Raw genomic sequence first — 14,397 nt, 5'->3', positions numbered from 1 at the left:
GAAAATGAGCATAGGATGGAGGAACGTTTAGCAAATGAGATCCGGGAGATGATGGGCGGAATGAGTGATTGAGGCTGTGTGATGGGGAAAGGGCACAACTGGTAGGTGAATTTTTTGCTTACTTTTTAAGATGTTGAAGGAGGGTCAATATGAGAGTTTTTCTAATCTGTGATGCATTTGCTGAGAGGACTGCCTTAGAATGGTCTTCTTTCTGTAGTGGGTGTCTTGATTCGAAGAATAGTCACTACTAGGAGCTCTGTTGATGCCAGAGATCTCGCTTATTTTAGAAAGGTGATCTGGTGTATTTGATATAAGGCCTTTTAGGTATCAACAGAAGCTAGGGCCAGTGAGATATGATCATACATACATAAATCATGGGATTGCATAGATGGACTGCTTATTTAGAGGCAAGTGAGCAAGGTATCACCACAGTTTTTGAATGCAAGCAATAATTTAGGCTCAGTGTTCACATTTTTTGCCAGTACGTTCGGTCCATCCAAGCAGTAGGGTAGTATGACTGTATTAAACATCATAGGGATCCCCTGCAAGAACATCCATCAATTTTTTATATCCGCTATGCCAGTAATTGACGTGCCAGTGTTCACTTATGTGCAGTAACTAATAAACACCAAACACTGTAAAACACATTTCCTGTTTACTAGCCCCATAAATGATCCTTCCCTGCTTGGGTACAATCGGAGAAACATGTAAATGATCCTTCCCTGCTTGGGTGCAATTAGACAAACCTGTAAAGCTAATCCCATTACTTTATAAAAGATGTGTCCTCTGCTAGGGATAGGTTTATTTTACTGATGACACTTTCATTTATTACTATTTTGGCGACCTCGAAGTTTTTATTCAGTTGTTCCTTTGTAATTGTAGCTTTTGGAGAGACTGTGCTAGCATCCTGTGTATTAAAGTCCTTCATCAATTATTCAGTTTTTAATTAGAACATCCTTTCCTCGCTTTTCCCTACATCTACATTACTTATAATTTTGTCTTTCGTAAATGCTTTGTATATACAATTTCCTGAACGTGCCTCCTTTTAAGTTTAGTATATTCTTCTGTATTTTCAAAAGCCTAGTCTTACATGCATGGTTCTTGAGTAAACTTAGTCTTAGTTATTTTGGGTGTCCCTTAACATATTCAATTTTACATGTCACTTCATAGTTTGATATGCTTCCTGCCTTTTACATTCCATTTCTGATCTTGAGTAATATGTTGGATATGGAAAAGTATTTCATCCTTGTGTAGATACTAAAAACACATAATCGTAAACTGTTTCATCCCATTAGGTAGGTTGTTATGTTTTCCATGATTCTCTAAAATGTTCCTTAATTGCGACTTTGAACCTTCATAGCCTTGTAGTCTCCTACTTTCACTTTTCTGGGCTTTCCTAGAAGACATCTAACACTACATACCGGTCTCTAATTGTTAATCTAAATCAACAACCTATTGAGATGAGAATAAAAGGTAAAATTGTTAGCATTGGTAGTATATCTTCCCTGAGCTAGAGACTGTTTTTGGACATTCATATTTGTAAATATCAATGTGCGCTCTGACATTTTCTTTGAGTGTTCGGATCAGACACTGCACATTTCTTTCCATTCGCTTTATCCCATGTTTCCAATCTCTATCAAATTGCTTTTTAGTAAAGTAGCATCTTTGCTTAATATGTGTGTTCTTTGTAGTAATGCTTCACCTTGTTTATGCATTTTTAAATATTGTAGCATCGATTTCAGCTTAACAGATTGACACCAGTCAAGTTAAGCAAAACTATTTTCAGACCTCGACCGATGGCTTGAATCAGCCAGTAACAAGACTGCCCCCTTCAAGAGAACCAACCTTAAACGCCCCCATGATGCCCAACGCTGGTTCTCCGATGACCTGAAAAGGAAGAAACTAGCACTTAGACAAGCAGAGCGCTGATGGAGACGAGCATATGCACCTGGGGAAAGAACCATCTACGTAGCCTTGCTAAAATACTATAAGGAGTCCATCCTCCAGACTAAGACAGCCTATTTCTCCTCAAAAATCACCAATTCAGCCTCGAAAACCAAAAACATCTTTGCAATAGTCGATAAGCTCGCGCAAGCCGACAGAGTGATCGCTAAAACTGCCCCCTCACAAATTTTATTTATTTTATTTATTTATTTTATTTTAATTATTTATATAGCGCAGCTGATACCTTGCAGGCTTCCTGGCGCTGGAAATACTTTACTGAAGAAGATACCGAAGTATGTAAAGGCGGGGAGGTCTAGGGGAAAAGCCAGGTCTTAATGCACTTCCTGAATGGAAGCAGGTGAGGGATCTGGCGTATGTCAATGGGCAGGCTGTTCCACAATTTGGCAGCTGCCAAATATTATGCGACTCCCTGAATTTGTTTTTTGACAAAATCACCTCCATTAAAAACAACATTCCCACCCCCACATCCCTCACTACCCCTCCAATTCCATGTAAAAACCCCTCTATTCTGGACCAAATCCCCCCGATCTCCAGAGAGGAGTTTCTGGTTCTCCTAAAAAGGGTGGAATCCGGTTCCCCCAACGACTGCTGTCCTCACATTCTACAAGAGGCCTTCCTTGCCTGCCCTGACCCGCCTCTCTCACTCCTGAACAACTCCCTCAAATTAGGCATTCTCCCCGACACCTTTAAACAAGCTGTGTTTGTCCCGATCCTAAAAATAACAAATGCCGATCCGTTGGTACTGAGTCATTTTCGCCCGATTTCCTTGCTCCACAACCTCAGTAAGATACTCGAGGCCCATGTTACGAACTGCCTAAGCTCATTCATTGAGCATTCCCAGTTTCTCGACCCTCGGCAGGCGGGTTTTAGACCAGCCTACTCCACAGAATCTGTCATTCGGGCAGTCATGGATGAGCTTAGAAGAGAAGCCGATAAAAACACCACCCAAGCCCTGGTGCTCTTAGATATGTCTGCCACTTTTGACATGGTCGATCATAATCTCCTGATCGACCATGTCAGTAATGCTGGTATCCAGGGTCTGGCCCTTAGTTGGATTTCCTCCTTCTTACATAAGCGATTCCAGGCAGTTTGCCTGGCCAATTTCTCGGCCCAAAAAATAAGGTTGACCTGTGGGGTCCCCCAGGGCTCTTCTTTGTCGCCCCTTTTATTTAATCTATACATGCAACCCCTGATCGTGTCCTTACGTAATAGCCCGGCCATAACCTTCAATTATGCTGACGACCTTCAGCTGGTGTTCGACATAGACTCGTCTAATACTTCAGTCACTAATTTCCAGTCTACCATGACCTCAATTAGCGAGTGGATGTACACCAATCAATTAAAACTTAATCCGGATAAAACTGAGCTAATCCTGACTGGAGGTGCTGCCAACCCCTGGAACTCCAGCTACTGGCCGCCACCCCTGGGCAACCCCCCTTGCCCAGTGGACACGGTAAAAAACCTTGGGGTCTTAATTTGTAATGACTTGTCCCCGAAGCCCCGGATTGGTGCAGTAGTATCCTCCTGCTTCTTTCACCTCCGCAGAATCCGGAAGATCTGTAGATTCTGGACCACTGAGGCCCTCACTCTTGTCATCTTGGTCCTGGTCATCTCCCGCATTGACTATGCAAACTCACTCTACGTCGGCATCCCAGCATACCAACTTCGCCGCCTACAGCTGGTACAAAACCAAGCAGCTTATCTTCCATCAACCTAAGCTTCAACACGTCAGCCCTTTAATGAAGAGCATCCACTGGCTCCCAGTGGCCAAACGCTGCATATTCAAACTGGGTTGCACCATCTTTAAAGCCCTTGCTGGCCAGAGCCCAGCCTTCATCTCCTCTAGGATTCACCGCTATGCCCCTGCACGCGAACTCCGCTCCTCCCACCTCATCCTGCTCACGATCCCCTCCTTTAAACGGAAAAAACATGGCGGCCTCAGATTCTCCTTCCTGGCCCCCCACTTCTGGAACTCCCTCCCGACTGAACTCAGATCTGTAACTTGCTACTCTCAATTCAGAACACATCTTAAAACCCTTTTGTTTTCACAAGCATATGAGTAAGCCTCCGTCTTTCTACTACTGTGGCCACCCCGCTGTCAGCGCCATGAAACTGCTTGGTGTAAGTGCTTTCTACAAGTATTTTTAACATAACATAACAGTCCCTAATTTTTTCCTCATTCTGAGTAATAATTTAATCCAAAGCTTCCAATTCACAGAATGTTTTGGTTTTCAACCATTTTGAGCTTTAATTATCAGTACTCTGCATGGTTTAAATATGCCATATCTCCTGTCCTGCGACCCCTGTTGCACATCTCCCAAAAAACCTTAATCTTTGCCATTGTACCGATGGGTCTCCAATGCAAATAATTTGTTCCCTTCCTTTAGCAATAGATATTGCTGCAGGAGACCTTACCTTAACTAACTGCACCACAGAAAGCATCTCATTTCCTAATTGTTGCAAACCCTGCACAGCTTCTGCATGCTCTTTGGAGCTCTAGCCAGTAGTGGAATTACATTTTTAGCAAATTGGCTATCATTGGATTTGGAAACCTCACCAGGGCCTGGCTCGCTGTCACCTTTTGCATCTGAACTTGTTCATTTGGTATACAAACTTGTTAAGATGTTTAGGCACAAATTAGGGATGCTCACTGATTCAACTTCCATCCGGCCTATCCAGTCTTCTGCTTCTTCCAGCCTGTAAAATAAATGTATTAATTCTGCCTGCCTCTCTGTGACCTATTGAAGCGTAGGCTTGGTTTCATCATTCCCTGAGCCGTTTACTTTCAGGACTGTTGATAATTCGAACATCACTGTTTGCATTTTTATTAATCCTCATGTTATAATTTACTTGTCTCTTCCCTACTGCTCAGCCAGAGTGAGTGCTTGTGTACTTGATGATGTTTGGAATGTTGGGTGTGTGTGATGTCATGGGATGCCTGGGGTCTGGAGATGTGTGGAGTGGCAGTTGGTGGATGCAGGCTGAGCAGCAGGGAGGCTGCTCCTGGTGGGGTATTTATCATCTTAACTTATTTACTTGAACCTGAACTTGGAACTAAGCTTTATTAAAACCAACGTGTGATATATACCTGGCATGAACTTCCTTTATTTACAACATTATTTGGCGACGTTTGGAGAACCTGAAAAGAACCTACAACGTGCAGGAACAGAAAGGAATAAGGAACCTACATAGACAAGAGAAACTGGAACTACTGAAAAGAATTTACAGCTTTGAGGCGAGACTTCGATTAAAGCACACTACTGAAACTAAGCATCTTACAAGAACAGAAATGCCTTGCCTAACCCCACCAGTGTCATTTGCCATATTGACAGCCTGCAGCCCAAGGCGTTTAACACAGTAAGTACAGCGAGTGATAAAATTCCACACAGGGAGGGCAGGAATGTCACGGAGGACAGAAGAGTCACGGTTCTTGTGTCCAACCCTTATCTAATGAGTGATGCTTTCCTGTGTTTGGGAAGTAGTGCTGGGGACGTGGCAACAACAATGTGTTTTTGAGAGAAACCAAAAAGTTTCTGAAGCGTTACATTTATATTTAGAATGAGCACTTAAAATGTCTTTTGAGAGATCTGATTTATTTTGAGTGATCGGCAGTGAATGGATTGCATCACGACTATCCAAGCAGCTTGCTCAATGCGGAGTAGACATTACTAGTGCTACAGTTTGGTGAATGTAAGTACTTTTACAATTTATTACGAGCAGCACACAGATTTTCTGCAACTAAGTGCAGGTATGCGGAGAGCCTGTTACAATTAATTACCAGCAGCGCACATATTTTCTGCGTGAAAGTTGAAAATATGCTCATTTTAATTTTATTTCGAGTGCGCAGGTGTTGACAGTTTAACTGTCATGTTATGCTAAGTGTGCGCGAGCAGGGTAACTTGCACAGAACCTACCTGCTATGTCTGCCGCGAGGAGGAATTCTCTGCCTTTCTGACGTCGTGGGGAGATTAACAGTGCTCATCTCTCACGTTTTCAAGCACCAGTGTGCCGAGAGCCACCCGGTGCGACGTGTGATGTGTCCCGCCATTTTGTGGATAACATCAGCTTCATGTCAGAGACTTTGTTTTGCCAGTCGCAAATCTGGAGCAACTACCAAAGCTTTTGGAAATAATCGCAACGTGGGAGAATGGACTGTACTTTGGCAACAATTTTTTTTAACAACATGCAAGCTTATTTCATGAAGATGTCCCAACCAATGGAGGATGTTTATTTTCGGCAGGTGGACATTACAAGGAGATTACGCATAGAGGACACTGGACTTTGCTTTCAATTCGGTTGAGGGGTCGCTCACCAGAGTCTGTCGGTTTATTTACTATGCATTTAAAACGGAATGTGTTCTGCAATGTGGTGAATTTTGTTGTTAGGGAGCTATTGTCCTGATTGGTCTGTAAAGTCGGTGGTGTTTAGTGCTCAAGTTTTGCCCTAATAGAGAGGTGTTCCTTGTTTCACAGGTTATGGGGTGGTGGTGTGTGAAGTGGTGGGAGCTGTATGTATGGCCCGTGTAGTTTGTTTTAGTGGAAAATACAGCTTCTGGCTGTTTAAGGACAGAGATTATTACTCCTTTGGAGACCTCGGGTGAGAGACTGTTCTCTGGAACACAAGACTTTCTCTTACATTATATTGCTGGTCAATTTAATGTCTGTCTCGTTGTGTGTGTGTGGGTTCTTGGTCATGGTTTGTGTCTAAGGTCTGTATCAGTGTATATTGCACTGTGCAGTCATCTTAGGGGAGGACTTGGTGGTGGTGTATCCAGTCCTGAGGTTATTTGGTTAGGGTGGTAAGTGCCCTACGGTGGTGAGTTTGTGGGGTGGTTGGTATCTGGGGTGGTCAGTGCCCTGGTGCTGTTATTTTAGGCAGGTGAGTGTCCTATGGAGGTGAGTTTGTCGGGTGGTGAGTACCCTAGTGTTTGTTTTTAGGGTGGATAGTGCCCTACGGTGGTGAGTTTGTGGGTTGGTATTATGTGTCGCAGTGTTGTTTATTTTAGGGTGATGAGTGCCCTATGAAGTCAGTTTGTGGGGTGGTGAGTACCCCAGTGCTTGTTTTTTAGGGTGGATAGTGCCCTACGGTGTTGTGTTTGTGGGGTGGTCAGTGCCCCAGTGTTGTTTTAGGGTGGATAGTGCCCTACGGTGGAGAGTTTGTGGGGTGGTCAGTGCCCCAGTGAGTTTGGTGAGTTTGTGGGTTGGTATTATGTGTTGCAGTTATGGGGTGGTTTCTGCCCCAGTTTTGTTTCACCCCCTGTATGTTTGGTGAGGTGTGTTTTTTTGTTTCCCTAAGGGAGGGGGATGGGGTAAATCTCCATTAATGTATTTATTGGGGATGGGGGTTAATCTCTATTAGTGTTTTATTTTTGTATTTGGTCAATTCCATAATTTGTATGCATGTATTGGCGAAATAATTTCATTATTTCTGATGTTTTATATTTAATGATGTTTTTCATTTATCTACATCATTTCAATATTATGCATGCATGTTGTGAGTTGTTTCCATCACTCCTTATGTGATGTATTTAATGATGTTCATACTCTTGTGCATCATTTCTGTTTTTACTTTCCCCAAGGAAGGGGCATATGTTATAACTTAATTGTCTCTTCCCTACTGCTCAGCCAGAGTGAGTGCTTGTCTACTTGATGATGTTTGGAATGTTGGGTGTGTGTGATGTCATGGGATGCCTGGGGTCTGGAGATGTGTGGAGTGGCTGTTGGTGGATGCAGGCTGAGCAGCAGGGAGGCTGCTCCTGGTGGGGTATTTGTTATCATCTTAACTTGTTTACTTGAACCTGAACTTGGAACTAAGCTTTATTAAAACCAACGTGTGATATATACCTGGCATGGACTTCCTATATTTGCAACACCTCACTTCCTCCAATCTACACTTGGAACACAAAACGGGAAATATTGTGCAGAACTGAAAAGTTACTTTGGTTACCAATACAACCTGCTAAACAAAAAACTGGCTTCTCTTCCATGCTATTGGTTGCTCCACCTTATGTAATCTATACATGCCTTATATTTGTTTGTTCAGCCTTGGCAAGCTCTCCATCCATATTTCATCAAGTTAATCAGGTTTCCACATTTGGTGAAGCAGTTGATATTGCCTTAATATTCTCATTTGGTCGCCAGAGATTACTTCCATTTAATAAAAAATTTTGATAGTTGTTAAATGAGCTTGTAAAATTTGAAACTTGAACCTCCTACATTACAGATCTTTAAAGTCCTCCCAAGAATTAAATGTCAGTGTACTAAAGAAATCCGCAATGAAACATATGCTAGCATTTTCTTGCGTGCTTCTTAATCTGTCATTTAGACTCTCAGGAGTGCCCTGTGACGTCCACATTGATTGGTATGGAATGCATATCATCTTTGTCACTACCTCCAGATCTTTGCAGATGCATGCAGCACCTCCATCTTGAAATTTTAAACAATATTCAGGTGCCACATACTTGTATGACACTTGTGTGAAACACCCCGCCAGACTCCAGTGCAGTTATGGCGTCAAGCCAGTCCATGGGTCCTCTCTGCTCCGATACGCACTAAGTGACCTCGACTGCTTGCCTGTAAAGGCCAAACAGTATAGCTGATACTTTGGTAATGCCCACTTTCTCTTTTTCAAAGGGTGACTCCGCTTCAAAGCCAACTGATTGGCCTTGCCACTCCACATAAAGGCGTTTATCGCAGCTTCTATACTTCCTGTTTATCAAAATGTAGTCTAATGGTGTAAAAATAAAGACTTACTTGAGAAAAGATAATGCTCTGTATATGTACCTTACCAAAAAAGGATGATAGAATTGCCCCTCTACTTTACAAACAAAGCTTTTACCTCCTAATTTTTTTTTAGATTGATATGGCCAATTTTTTTTTCACTTTCTGAACAATTACTTCAACATACTTAATCTTTTCCTTGTTAATTTTATACCCTGAAATATAAAAAAAACGGATTCTTTGGATGCAATACAGTTATCTTCTCATTATTGTGTGTTATATGTGAGTGGATGGATTCACTCTTTCTACATGAGCTTGCACACTAATAGTTCAGCTTATAAAACAGAGTTAGAGAGACAGTGGAGATGCTAACCTGCTCCCTCGTTATAATAAATATTCTTGAGTTACCAAAACTCTTCTCCTGGACTACAACAAAATTTTGTGGACATAAAATCCTGCTTGCTGTCTTCTTGGTTTTCCTTTGACAATGGTTAGAACATGCTCAGTTTCTCCCTCTGGCTAGAGATGATGCCTTTTTTCCTGGAGAATCTGTTTACCTCCCTTACATATGTATGAATGTTTATGGAGTGCACAGTGACTTTGTAGACAAGAAGTGGTCTTTGTATGTTTGGTAGCCTTATGATGAAACCTAGAGAACCAGTGATAGTCACTTCATATGTTCTAAAATGCGAATTGTTGAGGGTTTCATCTGTACTTTCCTTAGGCTCACTTTGGTCAATTTTAATAGCGGTTGTGAACCACCGTCTTCCGATAATTCCCAGGTTGTATTTTGTTGCTTTTGGAGCTGCTAATGGCAAGGTTCTCTGAGTTAGAAGTGCTCTTTATGACCTACAGGCTGCTGTGCTGTATTTCTAATAGTGTTCCCCTTTAGTGTATGTTTTACAGGTTTTAGAAGTTGTTGTAGGTGATTCTTTTATTTATAGGATTAGACCACTTTCAAAATGGCTCATGTTTGTTGTTGAGGTTGTGTCTCAAATAAAGATATCAGTATCTTCTTAACATTGTTTTGGCAAAGCCTAGTAATCTGTGCTCAAGTGCCACAGTGGCATGAGGGTGACAGTGAGTGCTCTTGGAATAAGTTGATGAGTTAGTTATCAGTTTGCTTCCGGCACCTTGGCTGAAGGCAGTGATATGCAGTATGCATGATCCCTCTTAGATGAGTTGCTTGTGAGGTGCTGGCAGGATTAAACTTTATGTTCAGTTATTAGGGCAGTCGCACAACTCTAGCTTTTGGATGGCAATGCCTGTCCTTTCCAGCAGGAAGCAATTTAAGGCAGACACACTGGACAGTTGAGAGTGGAAAAAAGTGTCATGACACGTCTTTCCTCTGCATGCTTCTGTACCCTCAACTTCCGGCTCAAATTTAATTTCTAGGTGTTTGTGACTGCACGTTACTACAGACTTGTGGAAAGGAACTGCAAAGGGACGGGAACACTCTCCGAATAGAAGAAAATCAAACTTGATGTTGAATGTAGTGTTTGTTTTCTACAAATCTTCTACACTGAGGCACTAATATAGAGGACATTTCATTTTTTTCTCAGTCAAATGCCGGCAATTGAAAGCCAACATTGTGCATGTAGCTACAAAAATGTACCCCAATTAATAAGGTTTTAGCTATGATTCTTCTAACTGCTTCTACTGTATTTCACTTTCAGGTCTGGAATCCGCTCTGTGAAGCCTGGCGGCAGCGTGGTCTATTCTACGTGCTCCCTTTCCCAGCTGCAGAACGAGTCTGTGGTTGAGCGAGCTGCAGAGCTGGCAGCCACCGACCATGGCGTCCATGTTGTACTAGAGGATCTGAGCCACTTCCGCAAGCTGTACTGCAACACGTTTCATTTTCACAGCACAAGCAGGGTGGGGGAGTTCATCCTGCCTCACCTCACAGCAAACTTCGGGCCCATGTATTTCTGTAAATTACGCAGAATAAAGTAGAACTATTGGTATAGAGCATGATCAGTAACTTCATGAAGGCAACCTCATTCTTTAGACTGTTATTACAAGACTCCTTCAGGGTAACCAGAGATGACTATTCTGATAAGACTCACTCGTATTACAAGAGATTACTTTATGAAAAAAATAAACTATGACTTTGTTACGTCTCCCATGTTGACTTGAAAATCCTGACTTTACAATACAGGATTCATAAAATAAACAGTGCAACAGATATAGTGTACTTAAATTGAAGAATGTGAAGTGGGAGAGGTGTGGCGCCGCGGCCAGGGCGACTGACGCTGGAATCTGGGGACCACGGTTCGATCCCCGACTCCGGCGGCAGGTTAGCCCAGCACCATGTGACTCTGGGCAATAGCTCGCTTAATCTTCCCGACGGCCCCCAGCGCCTAGAGACCCTTACGGGTGATTGTGCGCTTTACAAATGTGGACTTTATTTTATGTTCCTGTACCATTTGAATGGTCCTGTCCTCATTTGACCTACATTCGCCGGTGTATTCGGCTTAAAAATACGTTCATATGCATCTCTCTATTTAGTCCAATACATTTAAAGATCAAGGGCCAGAAGAACTGATCTAATAAGTTTTAGCAGAGGCCGCCCCCGAAGGGGGCCTTAACGGCCGCCGAGCTCCACGAGGAACTAATCCGGTTTGCGCAGGTTAGCGCCACCAGGAATGGCCGCGCGGCAAAAAGTGCCTGAGGCCCTTCTCCTCCCCAAGAACAAAGGGAAAAAGGAAGGGGGAGGGGGATATAAGGCGACGCTCCCCCTGGGTAGCTCACCTTTTGCTGCAGGGAGCTGGGGGAGTGGCACCAAAAAAAAAAACACAAAAGGCGGCATTTGGCACTATAATATATGCACATTATTATGTTACTGAACCGTACAAAGGGCATGCGGCTGCCGTAAACAACTACAGCTAGTTGCTGGCTGGAAGCGGAACCCTCACAAATGGCTAGAGAGTTGTATTCCACAGGGACCTCCACCACTGGCGTGACTCAGGTTCGCTAGTTGGTGGCATTGGCAATTAACTTTAAAAAAAAAGGAAAGACTTCCTCGCTAAGATAAGTATAATGGCCAGGAGCATGTCTCTGAAAATAAACAAATGGACCAACCGCACTTTAGATCATTTCAATCTCCTCTGATATCTCACGCACAAGCATGACCGATAAGAGGGGTGTTGGGTTGCCCAGCTGATGTGGGAAGGTGTGATGTGGATTTTTGGCGGTTTTCCAAGCAGGCGCAGGATGCCAGGCCTGGTTGAAGCATGGCACAATACGGCAAATGTGTCACCAGTGGTAGGTGAATCGGAATAATGCATGCTTCCCTGGGGGGAACCCGAAAACAGACATATCATAGCAGTGAGAATCATGATAACCAAATCAAGAAGGGCAGCCAGCAAGTCAAGCAGTGCCCAGGACTGCTGGGCGCTCGGCAGCAGAGGGGCACACCAGACTGGTAATAGCAGGTCCCTACTTCTTGAATATAAACTCCTGGGCATGTCTTGCAGTAAGGAGGCCCAGGGCACCATTATACCATAGAAGGAGCAAATGCAATTTCACAAGTGTTAAAGGGAAAAATATTCGTACAATATTACACTGGAGTAGGCATCTACAAAGTTTAAGCAAATGTTTTGCCAATGCAACATTCACAAATTGGGAATGGCTGCTGGATCTCAATAGAACAGGTCACAGGCTGCTTTCTGGTAGCGCCTGGCCCCCGGGGGCAGGGGTAGAGTGCGAGCTGGGGTGGCCTCACCATTAGATATAATTGCGCCCATTACACATGCTGAGAGGTGCAGTAGGGAGGGGAAGAGATCTTTGCGAGGTCTGGTCGAAGGCTCAAGAATGTATACAACAATATAAAAGCAGTACCATCGAGTTGGGTAACAATAATCTGCTGCGAATCAGCTCTAGCATCGCTTCCGGGCGCAAGAGCACCTTGCAAACGCGTAGGTTATGTTCTCGCCACCCCCAGCAGCGCCAGCTCAGGACCTTATCCTTCCAAAAACTTGCAGGAGTAAGGGGGTAGGATTTAAAGGAAAGAGTCCAAGGTGACAGAGTACCACAAGGAAAGGCGCAAGTAAGTGGTACACTGGAAAATGCGCTTCCAAGAGTGGAGTGTTACGAGGAAATAGTCGTAAAATAGTACATTGGATTGGGGCGCGCTTACAAAGCTTAAGCAAAAAAAAAAAATACAGAGAGAATACATTGCGATATGACTCCGAACAAGACGCAAGCGTGCCACCACATGAGGGCAAGGGCGGAGCAGAGCACACCATGGTGTTTGTGGTGAAGATTGCCGTCAGACCCTACCAGACGTCAGCCTCCCAGAGACACAGCTAGAGGTGGGTATCCTAGCTCTCGAGGGGTACTACAGCATGGGCAGGCCCACAGAAAGAACAACGGAGGCGCAAAGAGACACAGGGTAGGGGGAGCCGCAGGAAGACTGAAGCCTCCCTGGCGGCGTGGCGAAAACAAAGGTGTATTGGTTTGGTTATGGAAACACACCGACAGGGCGGTGTGTAGAAGGAGGACCACCCACTTGGGATGCCTCACGGCTGAGTGAGTACGCCGACGAAAAAGCGGGGTAGCAAATTTATTTATTTATTTATTTATTTTAGAGGTTTTATATAGCGCTGGCTGGACACGGAGCTTTACAATTTTAGAGACAAGAAAGGTCAATAAAACAAGGGACATACATAGCATCAATGTAAATAAACAACATAAAAGTCTCCGTCTGACAGATTTCAAAAAGATAAATATGGGAAATAAGCACAACAAAATGTGTAAGATGTGATAAATCAAACATATCAAAAGGCACAAATTGAAAAAAACCGGAAAATTGCAGGGTCAGGATAGGAAGGGAGGGGGTTGAAGGGGATGCGGGCTGAGGGTGGACAAGGGAAGGGGGGAGCAAGGAGGAGTGAAGGCGGTAAACAGGGAGGGGGAAGTGACGAGGAGAAAGGGCGAGTAAGGCTAAAAACAAGGGAAGGTGAATGCATCTAGGGTCGGACAGATGTAGCCAGTGGAAGAGAACAGATATGGATTAGGGTCCCCAGTATTTATTAAGGAGATGTAGTTTGAGTTCTTTTTTGAAGCAAGAGTAGGAAGGGTTGCAGCGAAGGTCAGTTGGAAGGGCATTCCAAATGCAAGGAGCGTTGCCAGAAAAGGATCTGGACTGGGTGGTTTTCTTTTTTTGAAGGGGGGGGATAAGAAGGAGGGTGTTAGTACTTCTCAAGGAGCGGGAGCAACCGGCTTTAGTGAGTTTGCTAGCGAGGTAGGTCGGTGTATTCTGATGGAGAATTTTGTGTGTAATGCAGGCCGTTTTGTAAATGGATCTACCTTCAATGGGGAGCCATTTAAGGGTTTTAAGGGCAGGGGATATGTGGTCGAATCGCTTGCAGTCTGAGGTAAGCCTAGCTGCAAGGTTAAGCACAGATTTAAGAGGTGCTAGGTGGATCTTGGGAATTCCGGTGACAATGGCATTGCCATAGTCGATGCGAGAAAGAACAAGGGATTGGACTGCTAGTTTGAAATCATCGATCGGGATGAAGGGCTTGATTTTCTTAAGGTGGCGGAGAGTGAAGAGGGCTCCTTTGGCAGAATTATTGATGGGAACCTTGAGGGTTAGGAGGTTGTCCAGGGAGATCCCTAGTGATTTGACTGAGGAGGACAAAGTTAAGGAGCAGTTGAGGGCGTTAAGGTCAGAGATCCACTTCTGAATGGGGAGCTGGTTATTTTTAGG

The 14,397-nt window shown here is 43.8% G+C and overlaps 1 protein-coding gene across 1 annotated transcript in view; it reads left to right on the top strand.

Annotated features, from left to right (window-relative positions):
- Positions 1–10,869, top strand: part of NSUN4 (NOP2/Sun RNA methyltransferase 4) — a 177,513-nt gene extending 166,644 nt beyond the window's left edge. Inside the window, exon 6 of the mRNA XM_078671695.1 lies at positions 10,361–10,869. Within this exon, the coding sequence (XP_078527821.1) occupies positions 10,361–10,637 (277 nt within the window). The 3' untranslated portion in view covers positions 10,638–10,869. The remainder of the gene's footprint in view (positions 1–10,360) is intronic.
- The last annotated feature ends 3,528 nt before the right edge of the window (positions 10,870–14,397 follow it).

This window comes from Lissotriton helveticus, chromosome 1_2 (genome assembly GCF_964261635.1).
Source record: "Lissotriton helveticus chromosome 1_2, aLisHel1.1, whole genome shotgun sequence".
In the NCBI taxonomy this organism is placed as follows: Eukaryota; Metazoa; Chordata; class Amphibia; order Caudata; family Salamandridae; genus Lissotriton; species Lissotriton helveticus.
Note: the sequence above shows the minus strand (reverse complement) of the source record. Positions and strands in the feature narration are given on the sequence as shown.